Consider the following 21,043-nt stretch of genomic DNA (forward strand, 5'->3'; position numbering starts at 1 on the left):
AATTTGCTGATCGGCATCCGTTTCGTGTGTTTTGACTCTTTTCTCTCTTCTGTTGTTAGAGCAGTAATGGTTCCTGGTATCCAGAAACCTGGGAATGGATTTGCTGGGCTACAATTTGGACTGGATCGTGCTGATGCATTTCAATTGGATGTGATTTATTCGATGGCTGTTCAATTGCGCTGGAATTTTTTGATGCTGCAAAATATAAGCTGTATCTACGACTAGTCAGGTGGTACCGGTGCATCAGATTTCTGTTTCTTTGAACATTGTGCATTCTCTGCCGAGAAATTCCGACCTGATGCCTGGGCACCTCTGATTGTGATGGCGAAGCATGATGCATAGGGACTTGGATTTGGATCCTCTGAAGTTGTCATTTCATTCGCGGATCAGAGAATTGCCAGTTTTTTACGCCAAGGAAGATGCAGAAATTCTATAGGAAACATGATGTAGAAATATATCTTTTCGATCAGCCTATTGAAAGCCAAATGATTTGGTGCGGGTTGTTTAGACTTCGCTAGTTGAGAGTAGATAGTATCAAAAAAAAAAAAACTTGAGAGTAGATGGTGAGCCTCATGTACAATTAGAAAGCGGAAACGAGCCAACGAAACCATCCCAGTTCGTTTCTTTGGGAAACTTTGGCACCAACCCAGCCCAAGCGCAGCGAAACACACGGGTCTCCGGCGGCGAGGCGACCCACCTACCACCCCCACCCACCTTCCCCTTCCCAAGCGGAGCAGTATAACCAACCCAGCGGCCCAGCCACCTCGCAGGAACGCGCCACCAGCCAACAGAGCAAAAAGCCGCTGCTCCGATGGCCGCCTCCCTCTCCGCCCCCACCTCCACCCCCACCCCGTCCTTCACCCTCCCCACCAAAGCCTCCCCCGGCACCGGCTCCGTCTCCGTCTCATTCCCCTGGTGATCTGCCTGACCAGCAGCAGTCCCCTTTCGCTGCCTCTGCCAGCCTTCCTCTCCCGCCTCGTCGTCGTCGGTGTGTGCCCGTTGGTGAAGGCTTGCTCGTCTCTTTGATTCGCAGGGCGAGGGAGCCGCAGAAGTGCAGGGCCAGGATGGCGGTGAGGGCGGAGGCGGTGGACACGACCATCAGCCCGCGGGTGAGTGCGCTCCGCCCGTCCAAGACCATGGCCATCACCGACCAGGCCACCGCGCTGCGCCAGGCCGGCGTGCCCGTCATCGGGCTCGCCGCCGGGGAGCCCGACTTCGACACGCCGGCCGTGATCGCCGAGGTGAGAATTCAGACCCGGCGTTCTCAATTGGTTCCGTAGGCGAAGGGAAGGGGCCGGGGGGAGAGGAAAACCAGGGACAGATTTGGTTTGGTTTGGTAGTGCTTTGGTCTAGATCGCGGATTAGTTTGGATCTTGGTGGAATGTATATCCTCGGGGCATTAGGTGAAAGTTCTAGCCAGCTTAATTGTGGATACCTTCACGAAGGATTGTCTCGTTGATTGATGTAACAGTATTTTCCTTTGGATCATAGCAACTCTGAATCTCAGGACAGAGCTCAGAGTAATGTGTTTTGTTGACATTGTTTATAACTGTTGGAAGTTGAGGTAAAATTTTTAACGTAGTTGCTTGGGTCCAGGCTGGGATGAATGCTATCAGGGATGGCGCTACAAGATACACGCCCAATGCCGGGACTCTGGAGCTGAGGAATGCTATCTGCAAAAAGCTTCAGGGTAAGTGTGGACAGATTCCATGTTCCTGCATGTGCTAGATTGACGGGAATTTAACGATTCATGTTCACTTTTGATGTACAGAGGAGAATGGTTTGTCCTACACCCCCGATCAGGTGCTAGTGAGCAATGGAGCCAAGCAGTGCATTACACAAGCTGTGCTTGCCGTCTGCTCACCTGGTGATGAAGTAAAGCTCTCATCTCTCTACCTAGTTCTTTAGGATGAATTTTCTTAAATACTATCATGTTAATCGTTTACACATCCATGATAAGAGCAGCATGTGCTTGTCTGTTGCAGATATTTAATCATTTTGTTTGGACACATCTTTACTCTTAGTTATACTGCAAAGTCTACAACTTCCTAATTGCTTCAACTTCTGAATATTCAAAATTCTAAGGGTCTTTGCAGTGTATCTGGTTTTCTCTAGTGCAAAAGAAGTCGGTCCTATCATTTGAGAATTATGCTGATTCCAAGTTTTACACTGCAAATATGTATAGCTTAGGCTGGACCAAACAAACTATGTAATCATTGTGTGCACATATTGTTAGTATCTATCTATATACATTTTTTGGAGGAATGCTCTTACAGAATAATAACATTAATATTTGAAATGTTGATGAAAGTAGCAGCATCTGATCCTTTACGTGCCTAGGTGATTGCTTTATTCTTTTTAGTTTAACTTCAGGTATGTAAGGCTTAATCCAGATGAAGCAAGCGCTGTTGTAATTATGTGTGCTTATTTATCTTAGAACTGGAACGCTCTGCATTGTGTTCTCTGAAAAATATTGAGATGCTATCTTGTTGTAGGTTTTGATACCTGCCCCATATTGGGTCAGCTATCCTGAGATGGCTAGACTGGCTGGTGCAACGCCAGTTATTCTCCCTACAAGCATATCAGACAATTACCTGCTAAGGCCAGAGTCACTTGCCTCGGTGATCAATGAAAATTCAAGGATCTTGATTCTCTGCTCTCCATCTAATCCAACAGGGTCTGTGTATCCTAAGGAGTTGCTTGAGGAGATTGCTGCTATAGTCAGAAAGCATCCTAGGCTCCTGGTTAGCACTCGGATCTTATTGCATTCAGGTTATTTTGGAGTCGAGACATTTTGCATCAAGACTTCCTCTTGAATATTGATATACCACATTATTAATGTTTCCTTCCAGGTTTTATCTGATGAGATCTATGAGCATATTATCTATCAACCTGCTAAACATACAAGCTTTGCTTCTTTGCCTGGAATGTGGGAAAGAACATTAACTGTAAATGGGTTTTCTAAGGTAACTACCTCGCTATTATTTTTCTTTCTTTTCTTCTGGATCAACCAACAGGGCTGTAAGTGTCCTTCTGTAGTAGTACACGGGGCCTGAAATTTTCAGAAAATAATTTAGTAGCAAACAGAACGTGATAAGTGAAGAAGATCTCTTTGTTCATTACATTCTGCTATATTCAAGACCATTGTCCGGCTAATATTTTGGATATCTAATGACGACACGTTTTTATAGGCTTTTGCTATGACCGGTTGGAGACTTGGATACTTAGCTGCCCCTAAACATTTTGTCTCGGCCTGTGGAAAGATCCAAAGCCAGGTGGGCAATTATATCTCTCTTCCTTCACTTAAAAATGATGTCCAGGCCAATATTTTTTTTCGAGAACTTGCCTGCACAAGCATTATGTCCAGGCCAATGTTAACTGATCTTAATCATACTCTCTTTCTCCTCACATATCTATAATCATTTTTTGTTGTCTTTTCCTTTGTGAAAATGGTAATCTTGTAAATGAAGGATCATCTCACCAAAGAACCTTCCTTTTGTTTTTACATCCTGATTTAAGTTCACCAATAATAACATCATATTGCCAAACTACTTAAACAGCAGCAGCCAGTAGCTTTTACCCACCGTTTCCACTACTCATTATAACATATAATCTTAGGATCTTGTAGAAACTGAATCAAATTTTGAATTGGTTATCACCCTGAGCCCTGCTAGTGCCTTGTTTACTTCAGTACACCTCGGGGGCCAGTAGTATATCACAGAAGGCAGGGCTTGCAGCTTTGAACCTGGGTTATGCCGGTGGTGAAGCAGTATCAACCATGGTCAAAGCATTCCAGGAGCGTCGTGATTACCTTGTAAGCAGCTTTAGGGAGCTGCCAGGAGTCAAGATATCAGAACCTAAGGTATGTTTACAGTACTTACTGGGAATATATAACATATACCAGGAAAGTATCTAAGTTTTCAAGTTTACAGGGAGCCTTCTATTTATTTATCGACTTCAGCTCCTACTATGGTTCTGAGGTGGAAGGTTTTGGCACCATCAGGGACTCTGAGGCCCTCTGCATGTTCCTGTTAGAGAAGGCACAGGTAAGAAATTACTCAGATTTTGAGAACATCAATATTAGATATAATCATACAAGAACATTTACAGTGCTTATTATGGATTGCATTATAGGTTGCACTTGTCCCTGGGGATGCATTTGGAGATGACAAGGGTGTTCGCATTTCGTACGCTGCAGCTATGTCAACACTGCAAACTGCAATGGAGAAGATAAAAGAAGCCATGGCTCTGCTTAGGCCCCCTGTTGCCGTTTAATGAAACCAACGTTTTGCTAGTCCTCTGTGTACCAAAAGACTTCTGCAATGCTCTATCATATTAAATACATCTATTGACGTAAAATAGAGTTTCATTTTCTTTTCTTTTCAGAAAAATTGTTTGTGCTATCATTTGACTTTATCTTGTTGTTTGTATATGAAGACTTGGAATTTATACTCATCGCGGTGAAAATGAACTCTGCAGTGTTCTTTTTGCCTGCAATGGAAAATATGTCTTCACTGAGTTTTGACAACATGAAATCGTGAATGTTTCATAACTTTTTGTGGTGATTTTACCTGTTGACATAATTCTCAAACTTACATGAAGTCATAAAGGTTTTATAATGTGCATGTGCGTCAATGTATACAATCCATATCTCATGTAGAGAACACATGGAAGAACCGGATGATGACGTGTTTGGTTGCTTGATCAAAGATGAACCAGATAGGATGATCCTGATGTGATTGTACAAAGATGTTTGGTTGTTTGTATGGGACGGTAACCTGATTCTACATGAAACGGTCTATAAGTTTATTTCTTGAATGTTGAATGGATGATTCCGATTCCAATGTCTTATAGCAATCGTGTGCACACAAGGAATAAAGTGGTGATCAATCATTTCTCAAACAAACAAAATACTTTTGAGTAAGATAATGATGGGCCACCTCATTTCTCAAACCAAACAGCCCTTTTGTATTTATATGATAAGAACGGTTTCTTAGATCCCCAGAACATCTTCATTTCAACCATTCAGGAAATCCAGCCTAAAAGCTTTGTTTCTGCCTTCATTAATCGTTATGCCAAGAGATAAGGGCTCAACGTTACGTTATGCCTGAAAGAGTTGGCCTAGAAACATCAATTGCAATACACCAAAACATCACTTTAGTTTTCAATACTTGACAAAGATGGGAAGTTGATTTGTTCATAATATACATAAAGGTACAGGACAACTTATCCATGTTGGAAAATAGGAAAAGCTGAAAAGGCATCCTAAACATTTATCCTAGCTACACAGGTAGGCGACCATATAGAACTGCAAATCCAATATAGCTCCTGAAAGGTACCACCTCTCTGGGCATTTTCTCAGCAAGTCATTTTAGTATCAATATATGATAACACGGACTTCAAGACGTCTACTAGGAAAAAATGTACATCAAATGAAGGAATCTCCTCCCTGATAAGTAGCACACAAAGTCCAGCTGAGAACTGTTGAAGGCTACTCTAGTTTGCGAGAATCACTTCGTCAAAGTTCCAATCCCTAACGAGGTCCCTGGACACAGCACGGCTGCGTTGAAGGCGAGGAGTGCCCTCTGTGCCTTGGCCAGTCACCATGGGTGGAAATGGGGTCACCTTTGATGTCCCGACACTAGTCGAAGTTCCAGCTGGAGTTACTCTTCGAGCTAAGCAGGCCACAGCAGCACCACAGCGGCTCTCCTCCTCTGAACTTGACACTGAGTAGCTTCTAAGAGAGTGCGAGGGGCTGTTCATGCCATGGCATACAAGGCAAGCAAGACTCATGATTGCTGTCTGTCTGAAACCACCAGTTACTACAGCAATGGATTAGGCAATGTTAGAAAATATTTATCAGAACATATAGGAAATTTCATGCACCCAATGCATATCGAACAGTGGTGTTGATGTAGCACCAAAGTAGCAAGAAATGATTGATCCCAATAGAACTTTCTGACAGAATATCAAATATTCATAACCTTGCAACATAGAGCAAAACACTTCTACCAGCACAGCTGATTCAGTAACAACTGGTGGCAACAAAACATATGCCATGAGCTTCAAGTTTTTTTTTTGCCTAAAAGAAAATGATAAGTCAATAATAACTACTACCAGGCTCCAGGCTGCATGATAGATCTCTGCTGCATGGTAGCATCAATGCATCTGCTGAATTGTGGGGGAAATGGTGCGTGACACGATCACACGATCATCATAGCTACACAGGATGCAAAATTTGATTGACGATCACTAATATTTATGTTCAGGGCTCCAATCTGTACAACTCAAAAGCATAGCAAGAAAATAGTATGCAAATTGTCTAGTATATGTTTAGAAGCATGTCTAGTATATAAAGGAAACACCATGCCTAGAAGCATGCCTAGTATATTTTGGTAATGAGTAAATCTTCTTATAGACATTATTCTTCAGTGTTCAAAATTATACAACCATGAAGCATGTAGCACAGAATAACATGTGAGCCCAATTTAAAGGGAATGACAGATCTAGTCCGTGCATGTTGACACTGACAAGGGAAGTATCTTGTAGATATTCACATACAATTTTACCATGCCCGATGAAGTAAACAAGTATGGCAAATGGATAACTTCAATATACGACTTTATCAGGGAAAATAAAAGGGTAGGCAGCGAAGTGTTAGCACTGGAATTTTGAGTAAAGGAGAAGATCCCTTGCCACCAGGGGCGGACCCAACATAGGACATAGACGTGCACATCCACACCCGATAATTTTTTGCAAAAAAATCGAAGGTAGCAGGTAAAATACATGGTCAGATCCGAATTCAAATAGCCACACATTAGGGTTTGGAGTGTTCGATTTCGCACAGCAGGAAGGTGAGGGGAGGGAAGAGAAGGTCCGAAGGGACAGGCAGGCATACCTCGCTCGTCGCCGAAGAAGCGCCCGACGAAGACCTGGCCAAGGGCGGTGCCGCTCGCCGTGTGGTCGCCGCCAGGAAAGAAAGGCCCGAGGGAGAGGGACGACGGAGTGGAGCGGAGAAAGAGAAAAAAGGATGGTTGAACGCAACGTTGACGACTTGAAGCGCTCGAGCCGCCCCGGATGGCAGTGGCAGACTGGCAGCGGAGGGCTATCTTTTTTATCGGTCAAATAATAGCATACATAAAACTGTTTATTATTATGTAATTTATTATACTATTTTCAAAAAATATGTAATTGACGTGTATGCTTCAAGGCATCTCGTCCTAGAATGCTCCACGTCCTAAACTATCATGATGTACTTTTAGATCCTTGAACTTATGCTGAAGTGTCATTGGGATTCTTAAATTTTTCAAAATACATTTTCAAATTTTCAAACTCATCGTAAGCGTCATCACTAGTCTAAACAGCGTGAAAAATGAGAACTCATCCAGATTCCCACACTATATCTCACCTCCTGCCGCCGCTGCAACTTCCCCGTGCTATCTTCTCCTTCTACTCTTGATAAAGCCACCATCCTCCCCTGATAAAAACTTCAGACAACGCCGCAAACAAGCTGCGACTTGTTGACCACGAGACTCGAGCCTACGCTTATGGTGTTGGCTGGATTTCAACCCCTAGTTATCATTCGCCTCCTATATTGATATTCTTCATTCTTGAAAGCGGGCGGTGAGAAGGGGCGGCTAAATATATTATGGGAGTTGGGGAATTCATATGACACTTCAGAACAAATTTAGCGACCCCTTGTAAATTTTACTCTATGTAGTTTAATCGTAAAGCTATGCAAATGATTAGTTCTAGTGAGACTGTTCTTAAGCAGCTTTCCTTGTCTCATGCTTTTTATTCCTTAGCCGTCCTTCCTATCGCATATCTACCTAAGTCTCGTCTTCATGTCACTCTTTGTTTAATTAATATAAAAATTTATCCAAAATTTATAATTAGTATATATTCATACAAATTGGTATGTAGTTGTATGCTAAAAATTAGCTGATTCTACATGCCCCTATTTAGGGGTGAATATGGTTTGACGTTGGTAAGTGGTTTGTAGCAGCAGTGCAAGAGACAAGCGGTGGATGTCCAGCTACCTCGTGGTGCCGCAATGGCCCAGCTATGGTGTTTTGTGAAAGAGGAGAGAGATCATATTTTCCGGTCGAATTTTATCATTTTTTTTATTTTAGGATTTAAAAAAAAATATATATCTTAAAAAATTACAAATCTATACCCGTTGAAACGGCTATAGCCAAATGAAACGACAGAAGGTACACTGTAGCAAACTTACCGTCGGTTAGGTAGTATTCAAAAAAATCATAAATAATTCATGTGAACTTGGATGGAGATAAACTTTATATGAAAATTGTAGATCTCATCGAGATCTACAATTTTGTAGTTCAAACTTTTTCATTTGGTGTCACCTTGGTGCTCAAATAATCGATACAAGTTTTAAATCTAAAATTCAAATTTTAGTACGAAACTGGGCAAAACACATTCAAAAAATTATAACTAATTCATATGAACTCAGATAGAGATAAGTTTTACATAAAAATTATAGCTCTCGATAAGATTTAAAACTTTATAGTTCAAATTGTTTTCATTTGGTGCCATCTTTGTGCTCAAATAATCATCAGATCTAAAATTAAATTTTAGATATGAAACTTTTATCATTATTTGAGCACCAAGATGGATCCAAATGGAAAAAAATTTAAACTACAAAGTTGTAAATCTCGTCTAGAGCTACAATTTTTATATAAAGTTTATCTCCATCCAAGTTCATATGAATTAGTTATATTTTTTTGAAATTGTGCTGCTTAGGGACGGCGGTAGGTTGCTACAGTGCAAGAAATGGCGGTATAAATATAGATTCCTAATTTTTATAGGGCATGTATTTTAGCAAAATACTAAAATAAAAAATAAAAAAATAAAAATTCTTTTCCGGTCAGGCTTGACGGAGAAACCGGCCCACTAAGCCCATTTTGTCCGGGGCTGGCTGAAGGAAGAGAGCACACCCTGCTTGTTCGGCCCGTTTCCACATTGAGAGTGTGGCGGCCGGCGTGGAGCCGTGGAGGACAACAGGACAGCGTACGAGACATCGATTGGATGGATGATGGGCGCACAACGAACTGCTTTCGAGCTGTCGACAACGTCGTGACACCCTTCTGCAGATAAGCTCGCTCGATCGGGTAACTTTGCTTCGCAATCTAGCTACAAGAGGCTAAACAACAGAAGCAGGAAAGTCGTGTGAGGCTTCGTCGCCTTTTTGCTGTTTTGCACACCACCAGTTACACGGGATCATGATGAAGCAGTTGGGCTTCTTGGCATTGAAGATTAATCAATCAAAGGTGGTTTATCTAAGCCTCGTCACACACTCTGTCACTACTCTGTATGACTGTATGGCCGCCATCGATCTTGCCTACATTTTCCTCTGGAGCTAGCGGAGCCCAGGCCCCGGGGCTTGAAGCAATGTTCACCATGATTGCTTGCTTCCACATCGCCATATAATCAGCAGGAGCAGCCGTAGTTCCAGCTGTTACCTGCAATCCAAGCGCTCGTGGGACTCTTTTATCTGTGTACTTCACTCGTAGGAACTGGTGCACGCACACCTGGCGCTTTGCCAAGGTAAGGCCGCACGCACGTCTCCCAAGGTCTCAAGCCACCGCTGCGGACGCAGACTGCCTGCCCGCCGCACACAGGACGCGTCCGCTCGTGTAGGCACGCATGCATGGCTGTAGCGTGAGGCTGAGACGGCTGATCGATCGGCGGTGCGCTGCCAATCTCTGGTCACATCACATCTCGCATGCGAGCAAGAGTACAAGGCGCCCGTGTGCGTAGCGTACCAACAAGCTTTCTCGCTCGTAGGGCGGCGTGCCACGGACGGAGATTATTCGCCGCCGGAGCAAGAACGCCGCGCGCACCAGTGCACCATGCATGCGTGCGCACACAAGAACGCAATGGCAACTGGCAACTTCGCTGAGATTCCTGCCTGCAGTAGCGTTAAGCCAGCGAACACACAGCATCTCCCCCTGTATTTGTATTTGATTTGATTTATTCACGTATGATGGGAACACACGACGACGACAAACGAACCAAACCACACGGAAGCACGCATACACGATGAACTGACTGATGGATCACGGATGGCTAGCTAGCTAGTAGGCAGTAATTCGGTAGTACGTAGTATAGCTAGGTAGGAACAAGTAGTATAGTATCCTGCATGTCTCATGGCCGCATCATGTCTTGGGCTCTTGGCAAGCCGATGATGCGGGGGATGACACGGTGGATCAGGGGCACTTGTGCTTGCCGTTCTTGGTGGTCATGTTGGCGTAGCAGGGGCAGACGTTCTCGTTGCCGGCGGTGCCCGGGGGGACGCAGCCGCAGCGCTGGCAGCAGGTGTTGCACGCCCTCAGGCACATCTTGGGCCGCCCCGACTTGCTGCACCGGTACGAGCAGCTCGCGCCGCAGTCTGCGAACGTGCACGCAACCAACTCAAATGCAATTCCAACGACCGGGGGTCATACAAAGATACTGGCGACACACGAGGATTAAGAAACAGAGAACGAAGAACAATTATTCCATGGTTGGTGATGAGTGATATGTGTGCATGGTGAGCTTACCGATGGCGTGAGCCTGTCCATGGGGAGCGGTGGTCTGCAGAACGCAAAGAAAACAGACACAAAGTTTCATCAGCACCGACGCACGCATGATCGATCAGAGAACGAATTGAAGCGCTTTGGTTGATCACATCGTGTCTGCTCTCACCTCGACGAGGAGCAGGACGACGACTAGCGAGAGTGCGAAGAGCATCCTGGCCTTGCCCATGGCGGCGCGCGCGGGGAAGCTTTGCTTGCTTGCTCGAGAGACGCACGCAGATGGTGCTAGTGACTCGTGTGCAGTGAGGGAGATGAGGAGAGCCTCTGGCCGGTGCGCGGGGGCCAATTTGTAGGCCGGGCGGCCGCGGCCGTGGGGTGGGATGGAGAGGATTCCGGTCGACGCACACTGGAAGAGCACGGTGGGCAGCCGGCACACCTGCCACACGACACGACACGAGCCCGGCGTGCGCGCGCCGTTGGCATGGTTCCGTGCTGCTCGATCTCTCTCTCAAGTCTTCACCAACGTTATCCTAAACGCTAAACGGTAAACGGTCGGTCACCCTTGTTTAGCATTTAGGCCGTTTAACGGTGTTTAAACGGGATTAAATGACGTAAACAGTTTTGTATAATAACACAAAAATATACATATATTATGTATATAAAAGTTAAATATGCTAGAAAGTCTACGTATTTACAAATGTAAAATGTAAGTATTCTACCAAATAATTTTTTTGGAATAAATCTAAATCCCACAACACTTCATATACTTACGATACTAATTAGTTTAGTGTTGATTGTGGTAGTTGTAATCCTTCTATTGACTAAATTATATTTAGCTCATCTAATCACGTTTAACTCGATTCTGCTTAGACGGTTTTTAACGGTTTAAACGGGTTTAAACGGTCCAACCGTTTAATTCACCGTTTAGAACTCAAACGACACGGGAGGTCTCTATTTAACGTTTAAACGCTGTTTAAATGGACTAAACGGCCGTTTAGGCAAACAGTAGTCTCCACCAACGACGATACACACAATGACACAAAGCTTCTCGGCTTCTCGCAATGCAACCCCGCCTGGCGCCTGCCTGATGAGGCGTCTGCACTCGGTAAACCTGCCATTAGGAGCAAGCTTAATTATTGACGCCACGCTAGCTCGGCAGACGATAGTGGATCTGTGGATGCTTGATTCGGTAGTAACCACCAACGATGACTCGACAAATAGTACTACGTCCAGTTCGAGTGTGTCGTCGTTAACCAGATCGAGGCCAGACGATGGCGTGGTCGGTCGTGCTTGTCCTGCCTGCATAAGGAAACCGCCAACCGGACGACACCAACAGGCAACGCTTCAGCTGATCGCTCGTCAAACCACGAGTACAAGTGCCATTGCTTCCCACACTCCGTTTCTTTTAACTACAGGCTACCATTTTGCAAATTGGGAATTTTGGAGTGCCATGGATCGACCTACTAATTCCACGCGGTGTTTAACTTTGATAATTTATTTTTCGGAAATTAACACACAACTAATTATTTAATAATCTTCCTAGAAAAATAAAAGAGAAACGGTAATTGTTTTTTAGAACAAATAATGAGCACAGACATTGATAAATTTGCCCGCACACACTTTATCTATCACATAACACAGAGAAAAAGCACCACCATCTAAAACATTCAGCTAGTTTTACTAAATTCACCGTAAAAAATATGTTTGACAGCGCATTCATTTAGTATTATAGATGTTAATATATTTAAAAAGATATAGTCAAAGTTGGAGAATATAACTTAGGATAAAATCAAAGTTATATTCAATGCGTTGTCGTTACCCAAATTGAGGTAGATATGGCATGGTCCCTCATGCTTTGACCACCAAGTGGACGACACTAAAAGGGGTTCTCACCTAATCAGTCATCAAACCACGACTACAAAAAGCTATTTCCTAGTTTTCTTTTGTCTACCATTTTGCAAAATGGCAAATTTTAAGTGCAATGGACCTACTAATTTCTTTGCGGCGTTCAAAGTTCAATATATAATGTTATCTGTGAACTTAGCACGCAACTAAATAATTGTGCGAACACTTTTAATCAAAAGAAATTGAAGCACGGTAGAAATGAGATTATACTAAATATACGGAGTAAATCATTTATGATCCTCGCAAAATAAAAGGAAGTATGGTCGTATTTTTAGATCAAATCGATGAGTCCACATATGAATAAATTTGTCCACACACTTTCTCTATTACACGATGCAACAAATTCGGTGAAGCTTCATGTCAATATGTGTAAGCTTGTAGCACTTAGTATTTTTACGCCCTCGTGGAGGTTGTCATAGGAGAAAAATGGGTCACTCTGAATAAAGATAGCAACATAATACCCGATTTGTAGGTTCAAGTTGTGTTTTTGTCAAGAACCATGCAATAGCTTAGGTTGTTCATGGAGGTGGTTGACTTGTTGTAAGTTGTAACCCTACCCTACCCACCAGAGATCAGGTCTGGTGTCTTGTGTGTTTCAGACTTTCAGTAATGCGGCTAGTGGTGATGTGCTCATCGACGTTTGATATGCCTACCCTATCTTTATCATTCTCAAAGGATAATTTTGTTTAATTTTTATGCGATTTATTATTGTATTTTTCCTCTTTCATGCGTGGGCTGGGCCTAGACAATTCTGCAGGGTTAGGGCTAAATGGGTTTGCAGATTGGGCTCATTACGGCCCAAACACTTAACCGGGCCTAAATATTATATCAGCCATCTTTATTAGTCGGTCGTCATAGCCATCTTTATTATATTATATATAGGCTTCGGTGTGATCAGCATCAATCAAATGAAAGATTTGCGCACCGACGCCAAATCTCAAACCTATAATATCCGGTCAAAAGTTTACCAATTCATGGCTTCAAATTTCATTGCATGTTTGATAGTTTGGATTTTTGGAATCAGGACTGTTTCTACTGTTCAATAGTTTTCAGCTCGGGCAGCTTTTGAATTATCTGCTTCAAAGATTGTGACGTCTCCGTTGCGGCTGGTGGAAAGAGATCGATTCCGGGCGGTGGCTCGCCGGTCTGGCCAGGTTGGCGACGGGGGAGAGACGAACGGCGGCAGGTGGAGCATCATATGCAGTCTTGCAGTGTGATTTCTGCCCTCTTTTCTTACAGACAATCAATCGCGAGCCTGACAGGGCGACATCCCTCGCCCGCCACGGATGGCCACTTGGTGTCCCACGTGGCGCGCGCAGGCGGCATCCTGCGAACACGTTCCCGAATCGGCAGTGACCGATTGCCATTTTTGCTTGTCGCGCCGCCGCCACCGGCCGCCGACGTGGCTACTGATGCGTGGCTGCGTCGTGGATGCACACCAAAGCAAGTCGACGGATGGATGGATGGGCTTTGTTGACCGCGCGGTTGGTTGTATCATTTGATTCATATATGAAATAATTTAAAATAATAATGACCTTTTTGTTTGGTTGGATGAATCGTTGAATGAGGCTATCCCACATCACTCCCAACCTCTCTCGCGATCACGAACACGGCAAATGAAGTCAACTTGTTGGAAACAAAGAAGTGGACAGTAGCCACGTCACCGGCCGGCTGTACCTGATTCCCTCCAGAGTCCACGGCTATATAACGTCCCCCAACCGCAGCTTCGGCGACCAGGCCAGGCTATCAGCTCGCTCGCTCCCGGCTCCGGGTCTCAGACGTCGTCGTCGGGTCGGACGACGACAAACCTGCTCGATCAGGAATGGCGGACGGTGGCGCCGGCGTGATCGCGGATGGTTCCGTCGTCGAGGCGGTGGACCACCACGGCCGGCCCGCCTCCCGCGCCACCACCGGCGGCTGGAGGTCGGCGTCCTTCATCATAGGCAAGTTTCAATCCTATCCGCAGCTCCATACGCAGGCGCCATGTGTTGTGTGCACCGCGCGGAGTGTTGATTTCTCGACGTGTTCCGGTGGGCTGATATGATGCGCGTGCAGCGGTGGAGATCGCGGAGCGGTTCGCCTTCTACGGCGTGTCGGCGAACCTGATCACCTACCTGACGGGGCCGCTGGGCGAGGGGGTCGCGGCGGCGGCGTCCGCCCTCAACGCCTGGAACGGCACGGCGCAGCTGCTGCCGCTGCTGGGCGGGGCGCTCGCGGACTCGTGCCTAGGCCGCTACCGCACCATCGTGCTCGCCTCGCTCGTCTACATCCTAGTAAGCAGAAACCAGAATACATTTATTTCCACATCTTTGGTTCTTTTATTGCAAGAAAAAGGCAAGGATTCGTGTGGCTCCTGCATGAAGAGCAGCGGTTTCTGGATTTGTGGGGAAGTTTTAGGGCGCACATCCAACGATTTCTTTTTAGATCATTTTTCATCCAATCATTTGTGGCTGCACAAACTCACAGTACAGAGACTAAAACTTACGTTAGTTGGTGAGAATATTTCAATGTTTCAAACTTCCTTATCTCCTTTATAAAAAAGTTCCAATGTTTCAAAAAAAAGTTCATTGCTTACAAAAATGACGTTCTTAGCACCACGGCGTCCCAAAGGGTCTAATTTTAGGCCTACTAGGTGGCAAACGGCACTAATTCTCTGCACCGCGAATGTTTACGAAATTCTCGAGCCACCAACAAGACAATTTTCTCCCCTTTAATTTGCTGGTAGAGTGTAGACATTTGGTGGAGTGTAGAGGACATTGCTGAATTTCTGGAGAGAGGAAATGATAAACGTGGGGATCGCATGCGCGGATGCGCCAGACGGGTACGAGGTCTCGATGGGTTGCTTTGGTGAGTTGAAAGTTGAAAGTTGAAACGAATGAAGACTCATTTTGTTTTGTTATGCGACCGCCGACCAATGGCTGGGAAGAGAAACAAAGACTTGTACAAACACGAGCGAAGAGAAACGGTAAGACATTAGAGACACACAGTCCAATCAGACTACCTTGCTTGCTTTGCTGCACATTCATACCATGCATCGATGTTCTTAAGGACAAACCAGTGGCAATGTGGCATTTTGTCTTGGGTGTGTTATCTATGCCTGACACGGGATAAACATGTAGTAAGCATTTGGTTTTCGGACTTTCCTACCGCATGCAAAGTTCGCCATTCACACTCTTTTCTGGGTAAAAAAAAAGCATCTCAAGATAAAAAGTGCAAAGCGCACCGGAGCTTGCTTACAAGGGTGGATCAAGTGTGAACGCGCCAAAAATATGAACTAATAAACTTCAAATAATGTCTACTGTTTCATATACAATGTATCCAGGATGCGTTTACATTGTTGCAGTCCTCACGTTTTTATCAACAAATTTAGGGCGACTATCCTTGTTCAGTTCAATGCATTTAGCTAAGGGCAAGTAGGCAACCCTTATGAATCTTGTCAGTTGGATTCCAAAATAAAGCAATCTAGGGATATAGCAGAGGTTAAACTTTAATCCTGTCATATCGAATGTTCGGATACTAATTAGGAGAACTAAACATAAGCTAATTACAAAACTAATTGCAGAACCCCTAGGCTAAATCGGGAGACGAATCTATTAAGCCTAATTAATCCATCATTAGCGAATGGTTACTGTAGCACCACATTGTCAAATCATGGATTAATTAGGCTTAATAGATTCGTCTTGCGATTTAGCCTAGAGGTTGTGTAATTAGTTCTGTAATTAATTTAGGTTTAATACTTCTAATTAGTATCAAACATTTGATGTGACAGGGACTAAAATTTAGTCCCCTCCTCCCAAGCAATCCCTAAACTTCTCCATTTGGTGTTTGTGGCGTGGTGCGTGACTTGATGTTTTCGTGTTTCCTTTTCAATCATCCAATCATCCTTCTTTGAGTCATCCACGCCATTCAGATAGAGTATTATTTTTTTAAAGTCAGTTCAAGAGCCGATGTACCACTTGGTGGGAAACCCCAGTATACCACCGAAATAATCCAAAAAAATTGAAAAAAAAGGGGGCGAGTTAAAAATGCTCATATATCACAGCATCACAGAAATACAAAAATAAAAAAAATATAAACATGTAATGAGGAGTTCAGCCCATAAGCTACCACGCTTCACAAGCCCACCAAAACAACTACAGAACTGAACCCGCTCCTGTTCCGGCCGGAAAGATGTGCGTGGGCGCAGGTGGGATGGTATCCTGAATTCCTGGCTGGCCCTGTCGATTTGTCCGTGCACACGTTTACTGTAGCAACACATTGTCAAATCATGGATTAATTAGGCTTAATAGATTCGTCTCGCCGTTTAGTCTCCACTTATATAATAGTTTTTATAAATAGTCTACATTTAATACTCCTAGTTTACTTATATAATAGGTTTTATAAATAATCTACATTTAATACTCCTAATTAGTATTTAAACATTCGATGTGACGGGTGCTATAAAAATAAGTCAGAGAACCAATGATACGAGCGGCGTATAAACAGCAGAGCTACTGCTTGCCTGCATCCAGTTTCGCAAAGCTTTGCCCGCCGCCGCTGCCGAGGCGGCTATCCGGTATCCAGTTCCCACCCGTCGTCCAGGTTGAGCGCCAGCTCGCGCCTGCCGTTTCTCGGCTGCGCGGGCTACTAGATCGATCATCGAGCTACCTCGTATCCAGCTTCTCCGGCCGTTACCACGACTCCTCGAGGCGATCGACGACCGTATAAAGCCCGGCCCCCGTCCTCCGGCGAAGATGCCTTCCGGTTCGGAACCCCTGCTCGCCCGCGCCGACGGCATGCTACCGGATGCGGCTGTTGACCACCGCGGCCTCCCCGCCGAGCGCGGCACCACCGGCGGCTGGAGGTCGGCGCTCTTCATCATAGGCAAGTCTCCAATCCTCCTCCTCGACCTTTCCATGGCGAAGAACACTAGTAGCGTTTAGTTAATCGCTCGAGCTGACCCCATGGATGGATGGATGTGTGGCGTGCAGCGGTGGAGATCGCGGAGCGGTTCGCGTTCTATGGCGTGTCGGCGAACCTGATTAGCTACCTGACGGGCCCGCTCGGGGAGGGCACGGCGGCGGCGGCGGCGGCCATCAACGCGTGGAACGGGGTGGCGCAGCTGCTGCCGCTGCTGGGTGGGGCCCTCGCGGACAAGTGGCTCGGCCGCTACCGCACCATCGTCATCGCGTCGCTGCTCTACGTCCTCGTAAGCAACCCCACACCACACCCCAGATGCCAAATCGGCACGTCGCTTTCGCTCTGTCTCGTCTTCTTGTTTTAGGCTTTTAGCCCTCTCTATGCTTCCTTTGAAAATTCCCCGGTTGGCTTGATCGCGAGAGATCCGGGAAGCTACAGCCTACAGGGCGTCTACGCTAGAAGCACGTTGCATCTGACCGGTGTCGTGCCAAGTTGATCTTAAAATATCGCCGGATTCATTGGAGGTTGTTGGCGTCGTCGCGTCACATCACGCTCTCGCAACTCTAGTGCTTGTCGATAGTATTAAAATCATTGCTGATGGAATCGTTGAAAACAAAGGGAGCATAACCATCGTGGGCCGGTAAAGTTTGCATTTTACTATAAATGTGCAATTGTAGCATTTCGTTTGTATTTGTGAAAATTGGGTGGTAAAGTTTGCATTTTACTATAAATGTGCAACTATAGCATTTCGTTTGTATTTGTGAATTATTGTTCAAACATTGACTAATTAGGCTCAAAAGATTCATCTCGCAAAGTACAACAAAACTGTGCAATTAGTTTTTAATTTCGTCTACATTTAGTACTCCATACATGTACTGCAAGTTTGACGTGACAGTGAACCTTCTTTTTCGCCCATGTTGGGAAAAAGGAACTAAACAAGGCCGTGATACGATCTTCAGAATTTTTTGGTCTTCGGTTCTTCACCTACAGTATAGTATACCAGTTTGACTGTTTCGTTGTCTGAGTCTAGTGCTAATGGGCCTTGATTTCCCTAACAGACAAAGGTTTTGGGCTAGGTTCAAATGCCAGCCCATAGCGCCTTCGATAGAATCTGTACATTTGGGACTTCCTGCCTCATTGAGCTTGAAAATGCATGCAGGGTCTCGGCATGCTAGCCCTCTCGACCCTTCTCTCCTCCGGCGGGCACCACCAATGCGCCAGCGCCACCGCCGGCGGCCAGGCCTGCGCGCCGTCGACCCTCCAGGTGTCCTTCTTCTACGTCTCCCTCTACATTGTGGCCCTGGCGCAGGGAGGCCACAAGCCGTGCGTGCAGGCGTTCGGCGCCGACCAGTTCGACCAGAGCGACCCCAAGGAGTCCGTCTCCCGGAGCTCCTTCTTCAACTGGTGGTACTTCGGCATGTGTGCCGGCACCGCCGTCACGCTCGTGTTCCTCAGCTACGTCCAGGACAACATCGGGTGGGGGCTCGGCTTCGGCATCCCCTGCGCCGTCATGGCCGCCGCGCTCGCCGTGTTCCTGCTCGGCACGCGGACCTACCGCTACTACGTCACCAGCGGCAAGGGAAGCCTGTTTGCTCGCGCCGCCGAGGCTTTCGCTGAGTGGCGGAGCAGGCGGATCAAGGCAGGCCTCCTGCATCAGGCTGCGCAAGAACACAATCCAGCTTCAGCAGAGGCGCCGGGATTCCGGTACACCCTGTCACTGTCTGCATGCGGGCGTCTCACAATCTTTCACGAAAGGTGTTCATGACGTAATTACCCTTTCATGTCGATTTTTGCAGTGTCGACGAGGAGGAGCAGGCTGTGGCGAGCACTGCGGGCTTCGTCAAGGAGGCCAAGGCCGTCCTCCGCCTATTCCCGATATGGGCGACGTGCCTTATCTACGCGGTGGCGTTCTCGCAGTCCTCGACCTTCTTCACGAAGCAGGCGGCGACCCTGGACCGGCGCATCGGTGACCGGTTCAAGGTGCCGCCGGCCGCGCTGCAGAGCTTCATCAGCATTACAATCGTGGTCTTCATCCCGATCTACGACCGCGTCGTCGTGCCCGTGTCGCGCCAGTACTCCGGCAAGCCGTCGGGCATCACCATGCTGCAGCGCATCGGCGCGGGCATGTTCCTCTCGCTCCTGTCCATGGTAATCGCGGCGCTCGTCGAGACGCGCCGGCTCCGCGTGGCGCGGGACGCCGGCGTCGTCGACGAGCCCAAGATCCCCGTGCCGATGAGCCTGTGGTGGATGGTGCCGCAGTACGTGCTGTTCGGCGCCGCGGACGTGTTCACCATGGTCGGGCTGCAGGAGTTCTTCTACGACCAGGTGCCCGACAAGCTGCGCTCCCTCGGGCTCGCGCTCTACCTCAGCATCTTCGGCGTCGGCAGCTTCATCAGCAGCGCGCTCGTGTCGGTCATCGACAAGGTGACGGCGGCGAGGGGCCGGAGCTGGTTCTCCAACAACCTGAACCGCGGCCACGTCGACTACTTCTACTGGCTGCTCGCCGCGCTCAGCGCACTCGAGCTCCTCGCCTACGTCTTCTTCGCCGTGGTCTACAAGTACAAGAACAAAGGAGCCGTACATGCGGCTGTTGCTGGTTAGTAGCTAGAGTTGTGGATTGGTGATACATAGTAGGCGGCATGATACCGAAGGGTGTAAATGGCATTTTCCCTCCATCATGATTCGTGATGGAAACCCATCTTCGACGTTGGTTCCTATTTGTATCAGCCGGGTGGGCTAGTCTCTCATTCTTAAACCAGATTCAAATAGTAATCGGCAAATTGGCCGTTCAATTGGTCCGTGGAATATATAGGCAGTTCATTGGAGTCGATTGAGGTTGTTGGAGTCGATTAAGGGCGTGTTTGGTTGGTTGTATCATTTGATTCATGTATGAAATGATTCAAAATAATAATGATCCTTTTGTTTGGTTGGGCGAATTGGACCAACTCATTCATTCAGGATGAGGTCATCCCACTTAATACATTATTCTACTAATCAGAGTGAACCATATGGTACAAGCAAATTGGTTGAACCACCCCATCCAGGATTATCCATGCATGTATCATGTGGTGCATGCAACCAAACGCACCCTAAAGTGTTCATGGTGGTGAGCCTCAAGGACGATCAGTGTAAAAAGAAAGAAGATGTGCATCAAATTAGAACCAAGTATGATTGACTAGCATAACCCTGTATTTTTAAAATGAGCTCCTCCAGCTATTTTTTTTAAAAAAAATGTATTTTAGCCAAAAATGGAGTATAGTGATAGACCCAAGCATTTTTCTGTGCAATCCGTAACCAAGACGGGGCGAGCCTAGTCTCGGGCGAGGCCACCCGTCGTTTTTCAATATAAAAATAAATAATTTTATTATTTTTTTGAAGATGAATAATTTTACTATTTGAGCCGGGCTTAGGGCAGACTAATTTTTTGGGCACCAAAACTCAGCACCAAGCCTTGCCCTCAATGAGTATTGGGCCGGGCTTAGCTCGCTGGACTCGGCTGGTCCTACTGTACCGACATGTTTTTTTTTAATTTTTTTTGGAAAACCCGAACCGTGGCCAGCCCATAGAATTTATGAACAGTTAATACAATGCAAACTTTAGCGATCATCACACCCCGCCATCGATGGGAAAAAAAAAAAAGAGCCATGGCAGTGGCACCAGCACGGCCCCAGCTGCCAGCCGCCCGTGCCCACCCCACCGCT

General features: G+C 46.2%; 3 protein-coding genes across 3 annotated transcripts; 2 read left to right on the plus strand and 1 right to left on the minus strand.

Moving 5' to 3' along the window:
• The first annotated feature begins 711 nt into the window (after positions 1-711).
• LOC101768098 (bifunctional aspartate aminotransferase and glutamate/aspartate-prephenate aminotransferase) lies at positions 712-4,535 on the plus strand. Its single transcript, XM_004961919.4, has 10 exons — positions 712-915; positions 1,034-1,241; positions 1,597-1,690; positions 1,772-1,875; positions 2,496-2,744; positions 2,853-2,966; positions 3,192-3,275; positions 3,692-3,862; positions 3,933-4,046; positions 4,135-4,535. The coding sequence occupies exons 1-10, from the start codon at positions 812-814 to the stop codon at positions 4,273-4,275; spliced, it is 1,383 nt and encodes a 460-aa protein (XP_004961976.1). The 5' UTR covers positions 712-811; the 3' UTR covers positions 4,276-4,535.
• Positions 4,536-9,973: 5,438 nt separating this feature from the next.
• On the minus strand, positions 9,974-10,854 carry LOC101769174 (gibberellin-regulated protein 3). The gene is made up of 3 exons (XM_004961922.2): positions 10,708-10,854; positions 10,563-10,596; positions 9,974-10,411 (listed from the first exon to the last, which is right to left on the minus strand). The coding sequence occupies exons 1-3, from the start codon at positions 10,765-10,767 to the stop codon at positions 10,230-10,232; spliced, it is 276 nt and encodes a 91-aa protein (XP_004961979.1). The 5' UTR covers positions 10,768-10,854; the 3' UTR covers positions 9,974-10,229.
• Positions 10,855-16,909: 6,055 nt separating this feature from the next.
• On the plus strand, positions 16,910-20,250 carry LOC105914136 (protein NRT1/ PTR FAMILY 5.10). The gene is made up of 4 exons (XM_022824760.1): positions 16,910-17,306; positions 17,414-17,631; positions 18,502-19,046; positions 19,139-20,250. Exons 1-4 carry the CDS (start codon positions 17,177-17,179, stop codon positions 19,941-19,943), a joined length of 1,698 nt encoding a protein of 565 aa, XP_022680495.1. The 5' UTR covers positions 16,910-17,176; the 3' UTR covers positions 19,944-20,250.
• The last annotated feature ends 793 nt before the right edge of the window (positions 20,251-21,043 follow it).

This window comes from Setaria italica, chromosome III (genome assembly GCF_000263155.2).
Source record: "Setaria italica strain Yugu1 chromosome III, Setaria_italica_v2.0, whole genome shotgun sequence".
NCBI classification, from domain to species: domain Eukaryota; kingdom Viridiplantae; phylum Streptophyta; class Magnoliopsida; order Poales; family Poaceae; genus Setaria; species Setaria italica.